Source organism: Mauremys reevesii, linkage group 1, assembly GCF_016161935.1.
Source record: "Mauremys reevesii isolate NIE-2019 linkage group 1, ASM1616193v1, whole genome shotgun sequence".
In the NCBI taxonomy this organism is placed as follows: Eukaryota; Metazoa; Chordata; order Testudines; family Geoemydidae; genus Mauremys; species Mauremys reevesii.
The window spans coordinates 144,166,164-144,185,269 of NC_052623.1; the positions used below are offsets into that span (position 1 = coordinate 144,166,164).

A 19,106-nucleotide genomic window follows, 5' to 3' on the forward strand; every position below is an offset into this window, starting at 1 on the left:
GCATTTTTAAAGAGTAGAGGTATGGCAACATATATTTAGTAGAGTTTACAGTAATTATGAAGCATAAGATGTGCAGTTAAATTATGTTACTGTGGGTTAGACTGTATGAGATAGAAGCTAGGTCCTTTTAACCCTTTAACCTCTAAGGAAATACATCAGTGATCAGTTATAATTAGTTTAAAAATCAACATGAGATTAAACTGTGTGTTTTGGATGGAGGAGCAGTAGTTTATTCATTCTAATAGCTGAAATGGTACATACCCATTTTAGTGTACTGTAATAAGTATTATTTTAGTTGGCATGTTTTCTAACACTGTAATTTTGACAGTTTTGCAGAGTTAATCTTCTAAAATATATATATACACAAACCTGTTATGTTATTATTAAGAAGGGAACATTACCTCTTGAATACTGTACCTCAATTTTATTGTAATGATTTTGCTGGTTACCAGGTGGGGTGGCAGTTGAAAAATTTGGTGAATGCACTACGAGAGGATCCGAGTGGTGTTATCTTAACTTTGAAAAAGCGACCTCAGAGCATGCTTACCTCAGCACCAGCTTTACTGAAAAATATGAGATGGAAGCCCCTTGCTCTGCAGGTAATGAAGCTTAATCATAAGTCATACACCATCATTTTAACTATAGATTATCTCAGTGATGCTTTATTGTGCTTCATCTCAGCAGCATATGGATTTAATCTTGTATGCTTTGAAAACTTGTTTGTGAAATGATATCTGCACAGCTTGTTCTCATAGGCTCAGCTGAAATTAAATCCATTAGTTAGACCTTTTAAAATGAAAAGACAATCCACAAGATCTTTTGTGGTTTGGAAGTATTTAAAAATTATCCCAGATAACCGCAGGGTAATACTTCTAATGTACATGAACTGTTTGAGGGCTCCCATTCATTTTTCTATGCATAGTTAGGAAGCTGCTATATTATAGTTTAGGTTCTTTTTTAGGTTACATTGCAGCATATTTGATAAATAGAGAAAAAATGTGATTTATTTTTCAATTTAGCCAAGTACTTAATCAAGTGCACAACTTTAAGCATGTGCCTAAATATTATGTGAATCAGGACCTTAGAAAAGTGCATGACTTTACTCCACTGAGTAGTCCCATTGAAGTCTGCTCATGTGAGCAAAGGTATGCCTAAATTATTTGTAAGGATCTGTTCCTTAGTATTTAAAATATGTGCAGGTCTACAGAAGGTCTAAGTTGACCCTTTATTTCTCTTGTTTTTTAATAAAACTACAGTATGCCAAAAATGGAAATAGTTTAGTCAAAAATTTAGTGTTTTACTTTAGTATAAAACATCACTGTGATAGCTTTATTTCCTAATAATTAAATTTTAGAAAATCCAGAAAAATCTATCTCCAAACTGATTAAACCATTTTACCAATTGATGAAAGCTGAAAAATAGTGTATTTCCCCTTCACTTCAGTTGGGACACAATCTCTAGGAAGAACTTTATTTTCCTTGCATAAAAATTGCATTCTTAAAAGCGATTAGTATCCTATCTTAAACATAGTCTAATTTAGAAATTAATACTGTTCATTGAAATAAAAAGTCATATTGTGAAGTGGAAATGCCACTGCTGATAGTGGCTTTCTTTGCCATTTAAAATGCTAACAGGTTTATAAAAGCAACCATTCATCACTTCCTCCTCAACCCCACCTCCATGGTTAAATATACCATTGTCTTTCAACTTGAATAACTGTTAAAAAGATTAAGTTGTCTTAGCATTTAAAACATGAAGTACTCAATGGAAATGTGGCATTAAGTTTCAACCAATAAATGGCTGATCAGCATCTGAGTATATAACTGAAAATATGTATGCATGACAATGGGCATATGAATGTACTTACTTGAAAGTTGTGATTTTATCAAAGTTTTTTGCTGACAATATAACCATCAGTGAAAAATACACATCTTTGCTTAAAATGAGACTGTACCCTATTTTCTCTAGTATTTTTTGGTGACATTATGTCCATTTCATTAAATATTGGTTCTGGCTCTACTTGAGTGTCTGCCACTAGACTATTTCCACTAAAGATCCCACAGCAGGATTTTATAAGGGATAGTGGAGTAGTGGAGACACATGAATGTGCAGTTAAATCAAGAGAGGAGACAGGCTACTCCAAAGGAACTGGGTGGGTGGGGGCGGGAGCAGACAGCATGAGTCTCTAAAGGGCTCACTGAGTCCTCTTACATGGCAGTGAGAATCCATTAAACTCCCCTGAAAATTTTGATGTCAGGGCAGTGTACATGAGCCACCAGCCTTCCCTTGTTGATATGCTTCTGCTGCTGTGATATGTGCATCAGACACGTCATTTGTTATGGGATGAGGAGGCAATTGCCTCCCTCCCCCCGTCATTTTCATAGTTCCTCACCCACTCAGTGCTGCGATGTCTCCCCCAGGCCTGTGGCAGCCACTGGGGAGCAGGCCATTATCAACACCGCCTGCCTCTCCCCACTAGCTGGATGGGTAGCAGCGGCAGTGGCCTGGGCCAGGTCTAAGAAGAGCAGGAAGAGGCCTGGTCCCTGCACCAGGCCAGCCATGTGTGAGACACCTCTTGAGGCCTGCACCCTTCCCATCTCTCTGGGATAGGGCCAGGCCACCACACACCCTCCTTGAGAGTAGGACTGGCCCCCTAACTCCTCACAAGCAGCTGTAGCCTCAGTGAGAAGGAGGAAGCATGGATGGTGACACAGCTTTGCCCCCTACTCCCTGAATTTTTCTGAAATGATGGCCCTAATGAATGCGCATGCACCAATATGCAAGCATGAGGCCTATAATTCACCTCAAAAACTTAATTTAATCACTAGATGAAAAGGTTTTCATGTGCACAAGGCATTATAGTGCAGAGATGAAAATTCACTTCTCTCTTAATTTGTTCAGTTTGGGTCTAGTTTACAGTTTAGCATACGAATGACACAGAGCAGATACAGTTTTTAAAGTGAAATTTTAAACTTTTTTTCTTACAATAATAGTATAGGAAATACTGGTAGTTGTTGAGGATATTTTGATTAAAAGAAACTGAAATCCTATTAAAATGCTATAAATACAAACCTGATATGACATGGTGATATGTTACAGTCTTATTAGATATGACATTAAAAAAAAGCCAGGAATCTTATTTTCACGTGTTTGTATATATATGTGTATGTATCTGCGGTACTCCATGGCTTTCTAAAGCGAGGGATAATTATTTTCTGTAGAAAAAGTTTCAACAATAAGTAGGACAAATTTCAGAATCTGCGTAATGCTAAGATCTGTCTTGTTAACTTAAACAAATTGGAGTTAAACAGAATATCAGTTGGCCCCAGATTAAATCAATTTTAAAGCTCAAATACTGAATAAGTGTGTAATAGCTATGGCAAATTTTGATTAATATAAAAGCAAAAAATGTGCCATACTCTCACAGCTGTTCAAAAGTATGAACTGATTAGCATCAGATATCTGCATCGATTATCCATACTACTCTGATGATATTTTCATTTCTCTACAAATCCTAATATCACTATCCAGGGCACAGTTTACTCCAAAAATTACACTTTGTAATTAGAAATTGCTATTTTGTGTTTCCTAAGACCTGTATGTGCTAGTTTCACAGACAGCTGATATTTTGTTTAATGGCAGTGGAAAAGACTCACTATGGGGAGAGGGTGAAAAATGGATGTTAACATAAATAGATAAAAGGAACATCTCCATAGTCTCTTTTTTTGAACCATAACATATTTGCTATATCAAGATGTCATTAAATAATGGAGAATGTTATAAGTGTGCAATCATCTCAAAGCTAAAACTGTTCAACAGTTTCAGCACACATAAGCAATAATAAAATCCTTCCCCGAAATAAGGTCTTGTGAAAGCATAAAATATAAGAAGATATATCAGTAGCAACAGGTATGGAGAGGAAGTTCTAATTAGTTATTGACTTAGTGCCTGTAAATTAGCTTTTTATTTAACTTCAGCAAGAGGAGTGAGTAGAAGAAAAAGGCAAAATGTGATTTCAGAGATTAATCAAATAGTATTGAGTGTTGGAGGGGAAAGCGGGACTTGGCAAAATGTAAGAAGCAGTGGTAGTGAAACAAAGATTTAGTTTTTGCAAGCGCCTGCATCAGCAAACATCTCTAATAGATGTCACATCAAACTTTGGAGGCATAAATGGTTCAGCAAATTAAATTAAGGGGCTCATTTACATTGGGATCTTGTAATTGAAACCGTTTAAATCACAGTTCTAACAGAGAGTGAATAATATTGACACATTAGTCACTAAACTGCCCTCTGCTTGCTTAGTTGATAATTGTATGTACGAACATGAAAGTTTGTCATTTGCAGCAAGATTAAAAAAATCAAAGATTTAATGGAGCAATATTAAGTATGCCAATAAGATGGGTGAATGCTAGATGAAGTACCCCAGCGTCAGCACTGTGTAAGTGCTACTAATGACTCTGTGGTATATGAATCATTTCAGTGCAGGAGATGACAGGAGTTGTGAGAGTTTTAAGCTTTTTTTAATGTGTCCTGGTAATATTGTTAACCACCTGTTGTCCACTGAAAAACTTTTCTCCTCCTGTAGTGCTCTAAACTTGTAATACATCAACCAAAAGTTCAAGGTCTGTAGATGTGAAAAGGGCTTGTTGATAGTGCCAGTTGGCAAATCTGAAAAACTATGAGTCCCACAAGCTTATTTTTGTGAATGCAATATGTTTATTTTCCACAGCTTGTTCCTGTTGTAAGTGTCTTGCTATTGATAATGTGCAAGTGACATTTAACAAATGGAACTTTCTGTTGACTCCTTCATTTGGTTTCCTTCTTTTAGCAGACATTGACTAATTTGTTTTTTCACAATTATTATATTCTGAAAATATCTCTGAGAGGTAAAAAAGTAAAATAAAAAAAATGCCAAATCTCTGTAGCAGGCTGGAAACCAGAGTGCAAAAATATGACTCAGCATGCAGAACAATGCCGACTAGAATATGGCTTTATATATTGCACAACATCATATAATGAGGTCCCAGCCCATGTACATGTGTGCGCATAGCTTGAACTATAATGAACATCAGAAGAGGAAAAAACATCCATTTTGATCTATACCTGTTTAAAACAAGGGCATTTTTTGACAGCGAAGGACACCTGAAGGCTCTCTGTTTAAACCTCCATAAATTAATATTTTCCACCTTTTTGTGGCTTATCAAAGTTCTATGTTTTATACATTTTTATCATGTCATAATTTGTGAATTACAGGGATTTTCAATGTATATTTTTTATAAAACTTGAATTAGGCAGCTACAACATTGGGGCTTTCTAAGATTTTTTTGCAGTTGGCAATAATAATTATTATGTGATCATACAATAAATGCTAACATGTCATGAATGCAACCATGAATCTTACTAGATTTGTTTTTCCCACTACGTTTCCATTGCTATTGTGGTTCATTGTGTAGAGTCTAAAATGACATTCCAGATCATAATGATTATATTTTTGACAATCATTAGACTTGTCAGGTATGGCGTTTTATCTTCAACCTTTGTTTTTCATTTCTGCCACAAGTTGAGATAGTTGAATACTTTATCTGAGAACTAGAACTGTGCAAACTTTCTCTATCCTTAGAACAATCCTTCTGAGATTTAGAGTGTTTGCTGATTTAAAAGTTTGCTGTATCTCATACCTTCTGTTTCAGTCTACACTCTTCTTCCTGACCTCACCATTTTTATTATTTCTGGGGCTTCCCTAGTAGTGGCTCCCCACCGTACAATTTGAGCATTCCAAGGTATACTTTTGTCCTCTGAGGTGAAAGTTAATAAAGAAGAAGATTTTTGAGCTCATGGAATTTAAAATAGGCAGCAGCAGGGGCTGTAACTGCCACATGCTGTTTCAGGATAAGCTACAAAGCCTACCTCTAGCCCCTGGAATGTGCTTGTGCTGTTGGCCAAAAGGAATTTGAACTAACCTGCTGAAAACTCCTGATCCAGACTGGACTCTTTCAGGCTCATAGCGGGACTAGAGAAGCAGGGAGTGATGTTTCTGGAGGGTTCAGCTAAGCTATGAGGGCCCTGTGCGCACCACTGGTGTCAATGGAAAGACTCTCATTGACTTCAGTGAGCTTTGGATCAGGCCCAAATGGGTAATCAGCATCCAGACTTTAGAATGTTTATTAAGAGATGGACAGAATTTTCCTGACCACTCTGATATCTAGTGGGGTCCTATAGGGTAAGAGCGGCCAACCTGTGGCTCTGGTGCCGCATGCGGCTCTTCAGAGGTTAATATGCGGCTCCTTGCATAGGCGCTGACTCCAGGGCTGTAGCTACAGATGCCAACTTTCCATTGTGCCGGGGGGTGCTCACTACTCAACTCCCTGCTCTGCCCAGGCACTGCCCCCACTTCCCCTCTTCCCCCAAGGCCCCTGCTCCTTCCCCCAAGCCTGCCATAGTCTTGCTCCTCCCCGTCCCCCACAGGCCTCCTGCGCATGTGAAACAGCTGATTGAGGCAGGCAGGAGGTGCTGACTGGTGGGGTTGCTGGCAGGTGGGAGTCGCTGGGGGGCGGGAGCTGATGGGGGGCTGCTGACGTATTACTGTGGCTCTTTGGCAATGTACATTGGTAAATTCTGGTGCCTTTTCAGGTTCAGGTTGGCCACCCCTGCTATAGGGGGTCAGTCCTGGGTCTGGTACTATTCAATATTTTCATAAATGTCTTGAATAATGGAATGGAAAGTTTGCTTATAAAATTTGCAGATCAAATCAAGTTGGGAGGAGTTGTAAGCACTTTGGAGAAATGATTAGAATCCAAAATGACCTTCACAAATTGAAAAATTGGTCTGAAATATACAAGATAAAATTCATTAAAGACAAGTGCAAAATACAGTCAAATGCACAACTACAAAATGAGAAATAACTGGCTAGCTGATAGTATTGCTGAAAAGGATCTGTGGTTCACAGGGGATCATAAATTGAATGAGTCAAAATGGTGATGCAATTGTGGAAAAGGCTTATATCATTCTGGGGTGTATTAATAGGAGTGTTGTATGTAAGACATGGAAGGTAACTGTCCTATTCTACTCAGCACTGGTAACACCTCATGTGGAGTAATATGTCCAGTTCTGAGTGCCCCACTTTAGGAAAGATGTGGACAAATTGGAGAGAGCCCAGGAGAGCAACAAAAGTGATAAAAGGTTTAAAAAACCTTATCTGCATGGAAAGGTTTAAAAAAATTGGACCTGTTTAGTCTTAAGAAAAGAAGACTGAGAGAGACCTGATAATAGTCTTCAGATATGTTAAGGGCTGCTATAAAGAGTATTGGAATCAGTTGTTTTCAGTGTTCCCTGAAGGCAGGACAAGAAGTAATGGGCTTAATCGGCAGCAAAGGAGATTCAGATTAGATATTAGGAAAAACTTTCTAACTGTAAGGGTAGTTGAGCTCTGGAATAGGCTTCCAAGGGAAGTTTTTAAGAAGGGGTTGGACAAACACGTTTCGGAAATAGTGTAGGTTTACTTGGTCTTGCCTCAGCACAAGGGACTGGATTTGATGGCTTCTCGAGGTCCCTTCCAGTCCTACATTTCTATGATTTATGATTCTGTGTTAATCTATTATTAGTCATCACCATTTTGATCTAGAGTATTTGGATGACAGATTTTGTTCATTTTTAAATAATGTATTGTACTATTCTATGCACTACTAAAGGCTATTGGTAAAGGATTTTTAGTAGCTCATCATGCAAGGTTCTGAGGCTTAGAACTTCATTTGTGGTTACATATTCACTTTGCTGTACTCAACTCTCCAGCTTCTTTGCTGAAAGAATAGAGATCTTTAAAAAGTCATTGTGGATAGTTCTCTGAAAACATCTCTCAATGTGCAATGACAGCTAAAAAAGCTGACAATGTTAGGAACCATTAGGAAAGGGATAGATAATAAGACAGAATATAGCATCATGCCACTATATAAATCTATGGTATGCCCACACCTTTAATACTGAGTACAGTTCTGATCACCCCATCTCAAAAAAGATATCTTATAATTGGAAAATGTATAGAGAAGGGCAACAAAAATGATTAAGGGTGTGAAATAACTTCCAAATGAGGAGACATTAAAAAGACTGGGACTTTTCAGCTTGGCAAAAAGACGACTAAACGGGATGATGATAGAGGTGTATAGAATCGTGACTGGTGTGGAGAAATTGAATAAGGAAGTGTTATTTACTCCTTCACATAACTAATGAATCAGGGATCATCCAGGCAGCAGGTTTAAAACAAACAAAAGGAAGTATTTCTTCACGCAACACATAGTCAATGTGTGGAACTCGTTGCCAGGGGATGTTGTGAAGTCGAAAAGTGTAATAGGGTTCAAAAAAGAACTAGATGAGTTCATGGAGGATAGGTCCATCAATAGCTATTAGCCAAATGGTCAGGGATGCAACCCCATCTCTGGGTGTCCCTAGGCTCTGATTACCAGAAGCTGGGAATGGGTAACAGGGGATGGATCACTCGATAATTTCCTGTTCTGTTCTTCTTCCTGCTGCTTCCCTCTGAAGCACTTGGCATTGGCCACTGTCGTGAGACAGGATGCTGGGCTATATGGACCATTGGTCTGACCTAGTGTGGCCATTCTTACATTCTTTAAGTTTTTCCTTACCTTGGGTTTGAGAGGAAATTCTACTTTGATTATTTATCATCCCCCGCCCTTTGTTAATTTGCTTATATTGCCTCTGCATTCCTCTAGTGACAACATTTTGTTCTGTTTTTGTCAGTTATTTGCGATTAAACTCATGAAATTACAGTTTTAATCATTAAATTTAAATAAACTCCTGCAATCTGTAGGATATTTAGTTGCCTAGTTGTCTTTTCATTACATAGGAGCCTGGCACTCTCTCTAGTGTTGTTTAAATGGATTCTGACCAGATTTCCTACAAAGCCTGAATTTTTTATATAATATCTCATTACCTCTTCATTTCTTAGTTGCAAGCTGAAATAGACTGAAATGTGTAAACAATTTAGTTTATTGGGAATGGTTCATTCAATAAATTGTTACTTTTTATGTCCAAAACACAATTGTTTACTGATGAAGACACTGTAAAAAAATATTACTACCTAAAACTCTGTGTTGGTTTAACTTGTATTTTTAAAAGTTATATACCTTTCTTCTAGAGTTTGTTTATCACTGCTTGACTACTATGATCTCTATGTTTACATGTGTTTGTATGTGGGGACACACACAGTATCACCATTTCTCTCTCCATCCTCACTTTAACTGTAAACTTTGAACTTCACTATCAGACCAAGGCATACAATGGGTAATGTGTTTGGTCTCTGGAGATGGAAGGATTTTAATAGTATTACTAGGTGAGCACTCCCTCCCAGTCTACAAAATGGCACTGATTGTAGCATTGAAAGTTCCAGGCAATGATAGAGAAATAATTAGGTGAAAATGCTAGTTCCAGACACAAACCAAAGATGAAATATTTGGAGGGAGTATAGTGTATTTCATCATTGGTTGTGTCTGGCACTAGCATGTGTATGTGTGTGCATGAAATGTTTTGAGTAGATGCCTCAGCTTGTTGTAATGTATCCTTTATTATAAGGATCTTAGTGAGAAGATCACTGCTTCCTTTTCTGTGTATCAGAAGTGAAAAAGATTTTGCTTTCTTCTAGATTCTGCAAGTCCGGTTGTGCGGGAAACGATGTATATCATTGCAGATTGTCCTTACCTTCATTTCAAGCATGTTGTGAAGCTTAATTTATTAACATTTGTAAAATGCTTTGAGATCCTCTGATGGTTAAATGTAGTGGGGAGAGAGTGAATGGATGAAAGTAGTTGTACTCTGCAAGACTCTGGCTACAATCAAAGCTCTACTCACTTGTGCCGCTAATATGTTATGCCACTCATTTAGTCGTCCTCCTTTGTTGCATGCTTGGATCACCATCCACAATTCTGAGGTTTAAACACTGAACATTCTGACAATTGTCAGAATTAGGCATCAAGTTTAACACCCCACTGAGCTGCAATGTGAGAGCAGCTCATACTTAACAGCTATTATTCCAAACTGTTTTCAGGCTCTGGTATTCATCCCATTATCAGCTGCTTTTACTTCTCATTTGGAAGGTTTTCTTCACAACCATAAGGACCTAAAGTCTTTTAATTGAGGGGGAGGGATAGCTCAGTGGTTTGAGCATTGGCTTGCTAAACCCATGGTTGTGAGTTTAATCCTTAAGGGGGCCACCTAGGGGTCTGAGGCAAAAATCAGTACTTGGTCTTGCTAGTGAAGGCAGGGGGCTGTACTCAATGACCTTTCAAGGTTCCTTCCAGTTCTAGGAGATTGGTATATCTCCAATTATTATTAATTCTTTTTTTTAAATGAAAGCTGAGCTTCTGTAACACAAGATGGCAGCCACCACAAAGAAGTACCAGCTTGCAGAGCTACTGCCAGGTGGTCCAATTTGAACACATTTTTAAAGGGTTTGTTGTTGTCATATCTGTTGAAAACAGTGACAAACATCTGGCAGGGACAACTTGTTTCACTTTTCCATTCCTGGGTTTAAAAATGGGCTTCTGCTTCTATGCACACTGCCAGGTTTTTCTTCTGCTTTGCTTTATGGAATAAGCTGAACAGATGAATTTTACAGCCTGAGCCAAAGGGTAGGACACTTCCAGATCTATTTTGGAACAGTGCTACCGAGCATTGTGCTTGATGTTGTAGACTCTACTTACAGTTCTTGACCTTCTAAAAAAGAAAACATGTTATCTTGGGAGAGCTAGCTAAGCTACTGTCCAGCAAGACACTAGAGTCACTCAGATCCCTGGAGAATTCACTCAAAAAACAACTCTGATGCCATAGGCCAAGTTCACCTGCCCAACATGGAAACCAAGGATTTCCCTCAGGTTATCTTCAGACCCAACCCCAATCAGCAGGATGTGTGCACATGCACACACACTCTTTTCTGATGGACTGAACATAACGTCTTCCAAGGCAAGATCAGAGTTTCCACTGGCTTAGCTGAACAGTGGAGAGACTGAAATCTCTCATTCTTAAAGAATCATTAACCCATCAAATATCCAGAGCCCATTATCAGAATGGCTCTGAACAGCAAACCAACTAATAAACCTGAATTGCCTTAACCAAATCTTGGACTCATGTACTACCTGCTATGAAGTGATTCTTGCGGGACTGCCAGATTGAAACAAAAAAAGCTTTATCAGAAGCTGGGTCTGTCTCACAAAGATATATGAAACATGGAGGGTCATCTAGGCCAACACACAGGGAAACTTTTTGCCAGTTCCCTGCACCTGAAGCCTGGTGAATCAAGGCCACTGGGGTCCCCAATGGCAGTGGCCTGGAAGGAAATTTCACTCCTCATCACACTCAGTAAGCCTGAAAAGGCACTTCCCATACTGAGCATCCATTAGAAAGGAAATAAAATACTTTGCTTTAGTAGATGGTTCAGGGGTTCAGAGTTAGCTTTCATGGTTGAAATCTTCAGTGATGAGATTTCTGTCGTCTTAGGTCAAAAGGGGTTTTTTGTTTTTAGAATTCCTGAAATGGATGTCAGGCTCATGCTTGTTTTTAATACTCATATGGTCTTTTATCTGTTCCTTCCTCTGTATGTCTCTCTCCCTGCCCAACCTCCCAAAGAGAGGTTGTAGTTCGCTTTTTTTTCTTTTTTTTTCTTTTCTTTTCTTTTTTTGTTACAGATTCAGACTATGAGGGACTCACGTTTATTCTAGTGGTTTTAGAATAACTATCTAGCAAAAAAAATTAGCAAACACTTCAATTTGTCATTGTTTAAAGGTTATAGGTCACTTTCACTAAGACTTAGCAGGACAGGATTTAAAAGTGATCATAAAGTTAATATTCCAAAAACACATTGCAAGGTTAACATTAGACCAACAAAAATTCCAGAATGAAGTCTAACACAATATCACTCTCAAGTAACATTTTGAAGTTAGCCTGTGGCACAGGATTTCCTTTCATGTTTGTAGGATGTTTCAGATATCCTAAAAAGCACACAGGAATCTAACAGTATTTAAAGATGCAAAAAGGAAATACTACAGTAATATGCAGACAGTTTTTGATGTATCCAATTACTATTGTGAAAGATTGAAAAGTCTAATTGATTTAGCAAGAAGACAGCAGCTCATTGCTGTCTTACAGAAGGCCAAAATTTGGAAGAAGGTCTGTTATTAAACCCTCAGGGTTTGCTATAGTCTAGGTATACTGCAGAGGTGTCATGATTAATATGTGGGGAAGGAGAGCTGATTACTCTTTACAGAAGTGCCCCATTGACCTGTCACAATTTATTCTTTACAGAGCTTGCAGAAGTGTTTTCTATGCATACTGTCCTTTTAGCCTGAGCTCATAGCTTTTCTGTTCTAAGTACAACATGAAAAAGTTGTGTCCTAAAGCACTGATGTGCGTGAGGAATCTACAGCTGTCGTGACCACTGTGTACTTCCAAGCCTGTAAGATTTATTCTTCAAGGCATTTATTTTTAACAAATGGAAGGAGAGTGAGCACTTTAAAATCAAAACAAAATCAAAACCAACACATTTTTAATATTAGAATTCCTCAGCATGGATCAAAATAATGGCATTTGCTTTATTTTCTGAGTGTAGTTAGCATAAACGCTCAAACTTAACGCTAGTCAGCAGAAATATTGTGAGGCTGAGCAAACTGGCATGTCTCTTATTTCCTTCATTGCACTTCTTTCTCTGACACTCAGAGAAAGAGATGTGAGAACTGATGGGGCTGTTAATCAGAGCTATTGAGAGAGAGAACACCAAGCTCAGGCTGGAATGGTAACTAGAATCCCAGGCATAGTCTGCAAGGGAGGTGTTCACTGCCAGACTAAGGCTTGGGTAGGGTAGAAAAAGCTCAAAAACATATGAAGTGTTATTTGGTGGAAATGTGCCCTGAAGAGTGAAGAATAATTGACTCCCATTTGCTCTGTATCATAATATTTCTGCATATAAAGATATGAAGTTGGAGCTGCAGTATCCAAAGCCATAGAAAAACCGAAACTTCCACAGATATTTCTTACATAATAGGGCTGGTATTTTTTAATTTAAATGACATATTTTTAATACATACCTATACAATCTTTATTGTAAAAACTAGAGTTTAAACAAGTCACTAGCTTCTGGGTAACTTACATTTGTGAAGCTTCGAGTGGTGTCCCTACATGACTATTTTTATGGGCACTGGCAATAGAGTAGCTTGTACTAAGCAAGAGAGAAGGAGAAAGTATGTGAAGAGGAGTCTGTTTCACAAGCATAACTCATGTCCCTTTTATAGTTTGTGACTATCCCTTCTCTTTAATCTGAATAGTTTTTCAGATAGTTTAAAACAACCATATAATATCAAAAGTATTTATTTTTAGGTTTTATTTTGTCAGTATATGTAAAGTTTGTCTTTAATTTTAATTTTCATGTGAAACTAAGAATATGCTAGATATAATAGATACCCATGTGGGTTTTTTTCTCTCTTTATTTTAACCAGCCACTTATTCCTAGAAGTCCTACAAGCAGCGTTGCTACACCATCCAGCACTATCAGCACACCCACTAAAAGAGACAGTTCAGCACTCCAAGATCTCTACATACCCCCTCCTCCGGCAGAGCCTTATATTCCCAGGTAAAAAGCTAATGATGATGTTGCAGGTTCCTACAGTTTATGAACAAAGAATGGCATTTGTAAAAGACTGAGCATTCAAACAAATTTAAGACAGTAGCTAAAGATAAGAAAAATTATTACACTTGTTGAAAGTATGTATTCATGTATATGGATTGGAGGATGAGGCCTCTGATATTTTCCCATGGAGTTCGACTAGTTGTTAGAAATATAAGAGTGACTACACTGAATCAGACCCATGATCTGTTTGGTCGGGCATTGTGCCTCCTGCAGTGGTCCACGCCATTTATTGCAGAGAAAGGTGCAAGACCCTCAGAGTAGGTAGATGTGGGCTAATCTGCCCCATGGTGGTGTCATCCTAATCCCTAGTAGTGAAAGATTGTCTTGAACCCTGAAGCAAAACTAGAAAGAATATTTTGTGTCTGTGATGTCTGCCATCTGAGCCAGTGACAGAGATTGAACTGGGATACTCCATAGCTAAAAATGTGAATTTCTATAGCTTGAGCTAAAGGGAGAGGCTCTTACTGCAATGGATTGCTACTTTTCTACAGCCATGGTAATTCTTTTTTTAGATATGTTTTGTATAACATAATTGGAGCAAATTGCTAGGACAATATTTGAGGTATGACTTTCATTCTATATTCTGTAGCTACCCAATTGTTCCATAAATATATATGCCACTCTGAGCTGAAACAGCCACCTTCATCACTGTCCCTTCAATTCTCCATCTGTCCTCCTCTGTGTCACAGAACGTTTTCCTTCTGACTGAGCTGTCAGCCTCCAGTTAGGAGTCAGAAGAGCAGCAGCAGATTCATCCTTCGGTTTACCACACTGTCCTATTACCACTCATCCAATTCAGTATGCTACTGCAGTATACTCTGTTGTTCCTCTCCAATAATTCTGTATGGATATTATAGCATATAAATACATTTGTAAAATATGCATTGTAAGCAATACAGATGCCTTAAAATACACAGTGAGAATAGCAAGAGAACATAATTCAGAGGAACAGATTTTTCTTAAAATGTTTTGGTATTAGTGTGTGTAGAACATTATATGACCAAATAGTGATTTAAAAGCCTTTTTTTTTTCCTGGCAGTCTTTTGTTATATTTACTGGGCTACGTTGGGAGAACAATGTGCATATTTCCTTAGGGGTGATTAGAGTCACTCAACAGTGACCCTTCCAGCCAGTTGATAAGATGTATTGCCTGATGCTGACAAGGCTTTCTTATGGTTTATCCCAGGGTGAGGTGAATGGCAGCTTAAACTGGCAGGGGAAGAGAATTGTGCATTTATGAGAAATCCTTTATTCTCCAGAGATATTGAAGACCTTCTGAGTCAGAATACTGAATTTCTTGTTCATGGTTTTGATGATGTCACAATTCTTCTATGAAGCCATGAATTGAATTTTGTAATTCATTCCTGGTCACTCCATTGTCTTATCTAGTCTATCATTCACTTTTAGAAAAAATGCTATGTGCTACCACTTTATGTAGTATGCAACATAGCTAGCCCCTGCTTAAACAATTATTCCAATTTGTGTCTTTAAAAAATGACAGACAATACAGGTAGTTTCTCATTAAGGATTTATTCTTCTAATTTATTTGAAATGCCCATAGGGAATCAACATGTCGTTAATTCATCTTGTAACTGGATGTCACCATATCTCTATGCAAGTGCTACTGAAAGAACATTGTACCCTCAGAAAAATTATTTTCAGGCCTCAAAGATTTAATTCTAAACACTTTAGGCTAAAAGAAAAGCACATAAAGCAGTCAGAGTTCTTCAGGTTTCTCTTTAGATGTAAACCTTATAGTTATAGACTATAGACTTTTTATCTTTGACACTGAGATTCAAATATGGCTCAGAGAATTAATGCCTATAAATTGCTTATTGCACATCTAGCTTTGTTTCTTTTACTATATTAATTTTATTAAATGAGAAAATGAATAGGTTTTGCACAGCATTTTTAATGTGCAGTCCTACTTCAACAGCTGATAACCCATCTATCACATAAGTTGTGATATTTGAAAATGCATCCTTTATATGATTTATTCTAGACATAAAAACAATAAATTATGGTAGGGTTGGTGTGTGACCGACACTAATGAAATACTATATCAGTTACTTATCAGTTCATTGCACCTAAAAAACTAAGCTTATTGCATGATTAAGCTGTGCATTTCTGTAATTTTTTTGTCAGTTTAATCCTATTGAATGGTAGTTCACTTCAGAAACCCATCACAGAATATATTGCATAATATGACTTGATTGAAAGATGTGTTCTGGCATTTTAGCAGTCTTTTGTCTATAATTATATGTATTTATGCATCTCTTCATTTTTATTTTGTGTACCATCAAATAGCTTGGTGTCGCTCTCCTGGGTTACTGTGTGCATTTTTGGTTGACTACAACAAAAGCAATAATTCTTTTGCTACTGGAAAATAATAGGGATTCACTCCTTCAATGTATATTATATATCTCTGTAGCCATACCACCTTTGGGTCTGACTATATGCACAAACAGCAGAGACAAGAGTTATCAATGAAACTAGAGAATGTGTAGTTGGAACAATGTTGGAGTTTATCTTCTTTGTGGAACAGTCATTTAGAATTCATATATTCTATTTGAACAGAGTTACCCATCCATCATATTTTCATAGGTACAGTTAGCGAATACTTATATATATTTCTCCCACACCAAATGCAGTGAAGCAAAATTTTGGCATGAACATCTCAGGTTCATATTCAGCAGTTGGGTGTCAGTATGTAACAAATTATGACAGCAAACGGCCACCAGAGTCTCTAGCTGAACTGCATATGTGAGGCATGGGAGTTAGAAATGAGGAACTTCAGCTCCAAAAATTTGAGCTTAAGGTGATTCCTTTTGTGATCCCAGACTCTTTACAATGCCTGCAAAGAGGCTATAAACTCTACCACAACTAACTGAAACTATTCTTCTTTATAGTAGAGGTCTTTGGTTTTGGAGCTAAAGAGACTACATTCATTCCCCAATGAATGAATGTGTGAAGTTTGCTATTCTTTTGACTATTGTATCTGCTGATTGTGACTACAGCTTCAGTAAAGGTTGGGGCTTAGCTGTCTTAGATGGGTCTAGGACTTCAGAAGTCATTTTAACTCATCCTGTGGTCACCCAGGACTTCATCATAAGTAGGGATAGAATGCGGGATTATCAACTCCAGAAACAATCTTTTCATCACTCAAGCTAAGGAGTTCATGGAGTTCTTGGTGGCTATTGCTACATTAATATACTATCACAACTCAAAAGCTAAACAGGATCTGGATCTTTTTTTTGAAGGGTAACTTTGAAGGACAATCTGAGGCATGCAGATGCTGTTGGTGACCCACTAAGTGGCACACTTGGATTCTGTATATTTAATCAATTTTTATTTACAACATAAAGTCATCTATTCGTGACTCCAGGAGCCTTTGACAGATTAAAAATAAATTATAAAAGAATAAAGCAAGCATCATCTCCTTATCTGAAAAAAGAAAATTCTAGTTTTAAAAAAATCCAAATAGTAGTTTACCTTGCAGAACATCTAAGCCCTCTTGTCCACCTCCCTTCTCAAAAGACCAAGAATGATAGATGGGCTTCGCAACATATCCAGAATTCAGGCGATTTAAGACTAGGAAGGAGTAAATTCAGGATGCAATTGAAGTGAATTGCCAGAGTTATATGGAACAGCTTGCATAGTAGTGCAACCCCCAAAGATCAGTATTATCTGTTTCTTGGTCATATAAATATTTATATGCACCCACACTCTTAAAAAAATGTTCAAGACAAAAAAAATGTCCTATTTCAGTTCATTCAAAATCTCTCTTGTTTACTGCAGGGATGAAAAAGGAAATCTTCCATGTGATGATATTGGCAGACATATAGTGGGCAAGCCAGTTCATAAGGGTTCCGAATCTCCAAATTCATTTCTTGACCAGGAATATCGGAAGCGCTTTAATGTGGTTGAAGAAGATGCAGTCTTATACTGCTATGAATATGAGAAAGGAAGAACAGGCGGCTCTGGGAGGAGAGAGAGCACTCCAACGTATGGTATGGCATTGTTCTAATAAGGATAATCCAAATCCTTTGTTTAGTTTTAGTAGATTTGTTGGTTTATGTGTCCTTTTGAAATAGAAACTATGTGTGTATCAATCTGATTTTCTATGAATTTTATTATGGGAAGATCTCAGGCTAAAAGCTTTTGATATTGTGTGTCAAAAACCCTACTGAATGACTTAAGGCATAAAAAATGAGAGATTAGTCCAATTCCGTATTCTTTATGATGACTGTCAAACAATTTTTCTGTCCAGAAAGTTGTACTTAATAATATTACCAGCTTCACCTTCCAAATTATTGGATTACTATTCTTAACCCAGTTTACAACTTCTCCCAGGGTATGCAGGAGATAACTTTGAGTACCATTGTGTAAGGAAAGCAGCCAGTAACCAATTTATTTACAACAAGGATACAGGATGCAAGTCGTTCCCTGCATAATGACATATGTTGCGTAGGTTCTAAAAATGGCAATATTAGTAAGAACTGTCCTGTGGTTTTCCTCTGTTTCCAAAAATGAAGTATGACTGATTGCCTACATTTTGTAACATTATGTGAATTCTTGCTTACCTTAAAGTATGTGGATTGTAACAACTTTTTAATTATAATAGATCACTCGTGGCTTGAAGTTAATATATTGTCCCAGCATGCAGGTTACTCAGTACTCCTCTACACCGTAGGGTTGGTGAGGTGACATCTTTTATTGGGCCAACTTCTGTTGGTGAAAGAAACAAGCTTTCAAGCTCCACAGAGCTCATCTTCAGGTCTTGATGTAAGCTGGAACCAATATGGTTACAACAAAGCTTCATCTAGTAATGTGGAGTGTGCAAGTGTGTGTGTGTGTGTGTGTACACACATCAATAAATATACACAACACTATTGTGCTCTGCTGGATCGAATTTCAGATCTGTTCATGTCTCCCTCTAGTGGCTGGTCCAAAGAAGATATAGGATGGGACTTCCAAAGGAATACCAATGGGAGCTGAGCACCTAACACCCTTAGGCTCCTTTGAAAACCCCAGCTATAATCCATAGAGCTATCACACTATTGGAGCCTCTGCATTAGCTGAAGTAGTACATTTTCACAGCTTTGGAACAGAAGAACTTTGTTTCTGTTCCTGCTGAAAATTGAGAAGTTGCCATGGTGTGGAAAGAAGTTAGGAAGGAGTCCACCGGTATCATATAGGACCATATACTTTCTGTTCTAGGTCCAACTGAGGCATCTATTTGTAGAATTTTCCTCACTGCCCAAATTCAGACAGGGCTTATACCAGTGGGCTTCTCACCACTACAATGTAGTGATGAAGCAAATTGAGCCATTTCAGAGACAAATTAGTTTGTACCCACTCCTTCACATATTATGCTACCACTCTCATGCCTTTACCTTGCCAAAAAAGGAATTCAACTAAG

General features: G+C 37.8%; 1 protein-coding gene across 5 annotated transcripts in view; it reads left to right on the forward strand.

Annotated features, from left to right (window-relative positions):
• Positions 1–19,106, forward strand: part of CNKSR2 (connector enhancer of kinase suppressor of Ras 2) — a 368,883-nt gene that overhangs the window by 215,378 nt on the left and 134,399 nt on the right. For 4 of the 5 annotated variants that reach the window (XM_039540992.1, XM_039540999.1, XM_039540984.1 and 1 more), the window contains exons 9-11: positions 453–599; positions 13,494–13,627; positions 17,483–17,694. In XM_039540992.1, coding sequence (XP_039396926.1) covers positions 453–599; positions 13,494–13,627; positions 17,483–17,694 — 493 coding nt within the window. The remainder of the gene's footprint in view (positions 1–452; positions 600–13,493; positions 13,628–17,482; positions 17,695–19,106) is intronic. The other variant, XM_039540974.1, reaches the window with a different exon arrangement.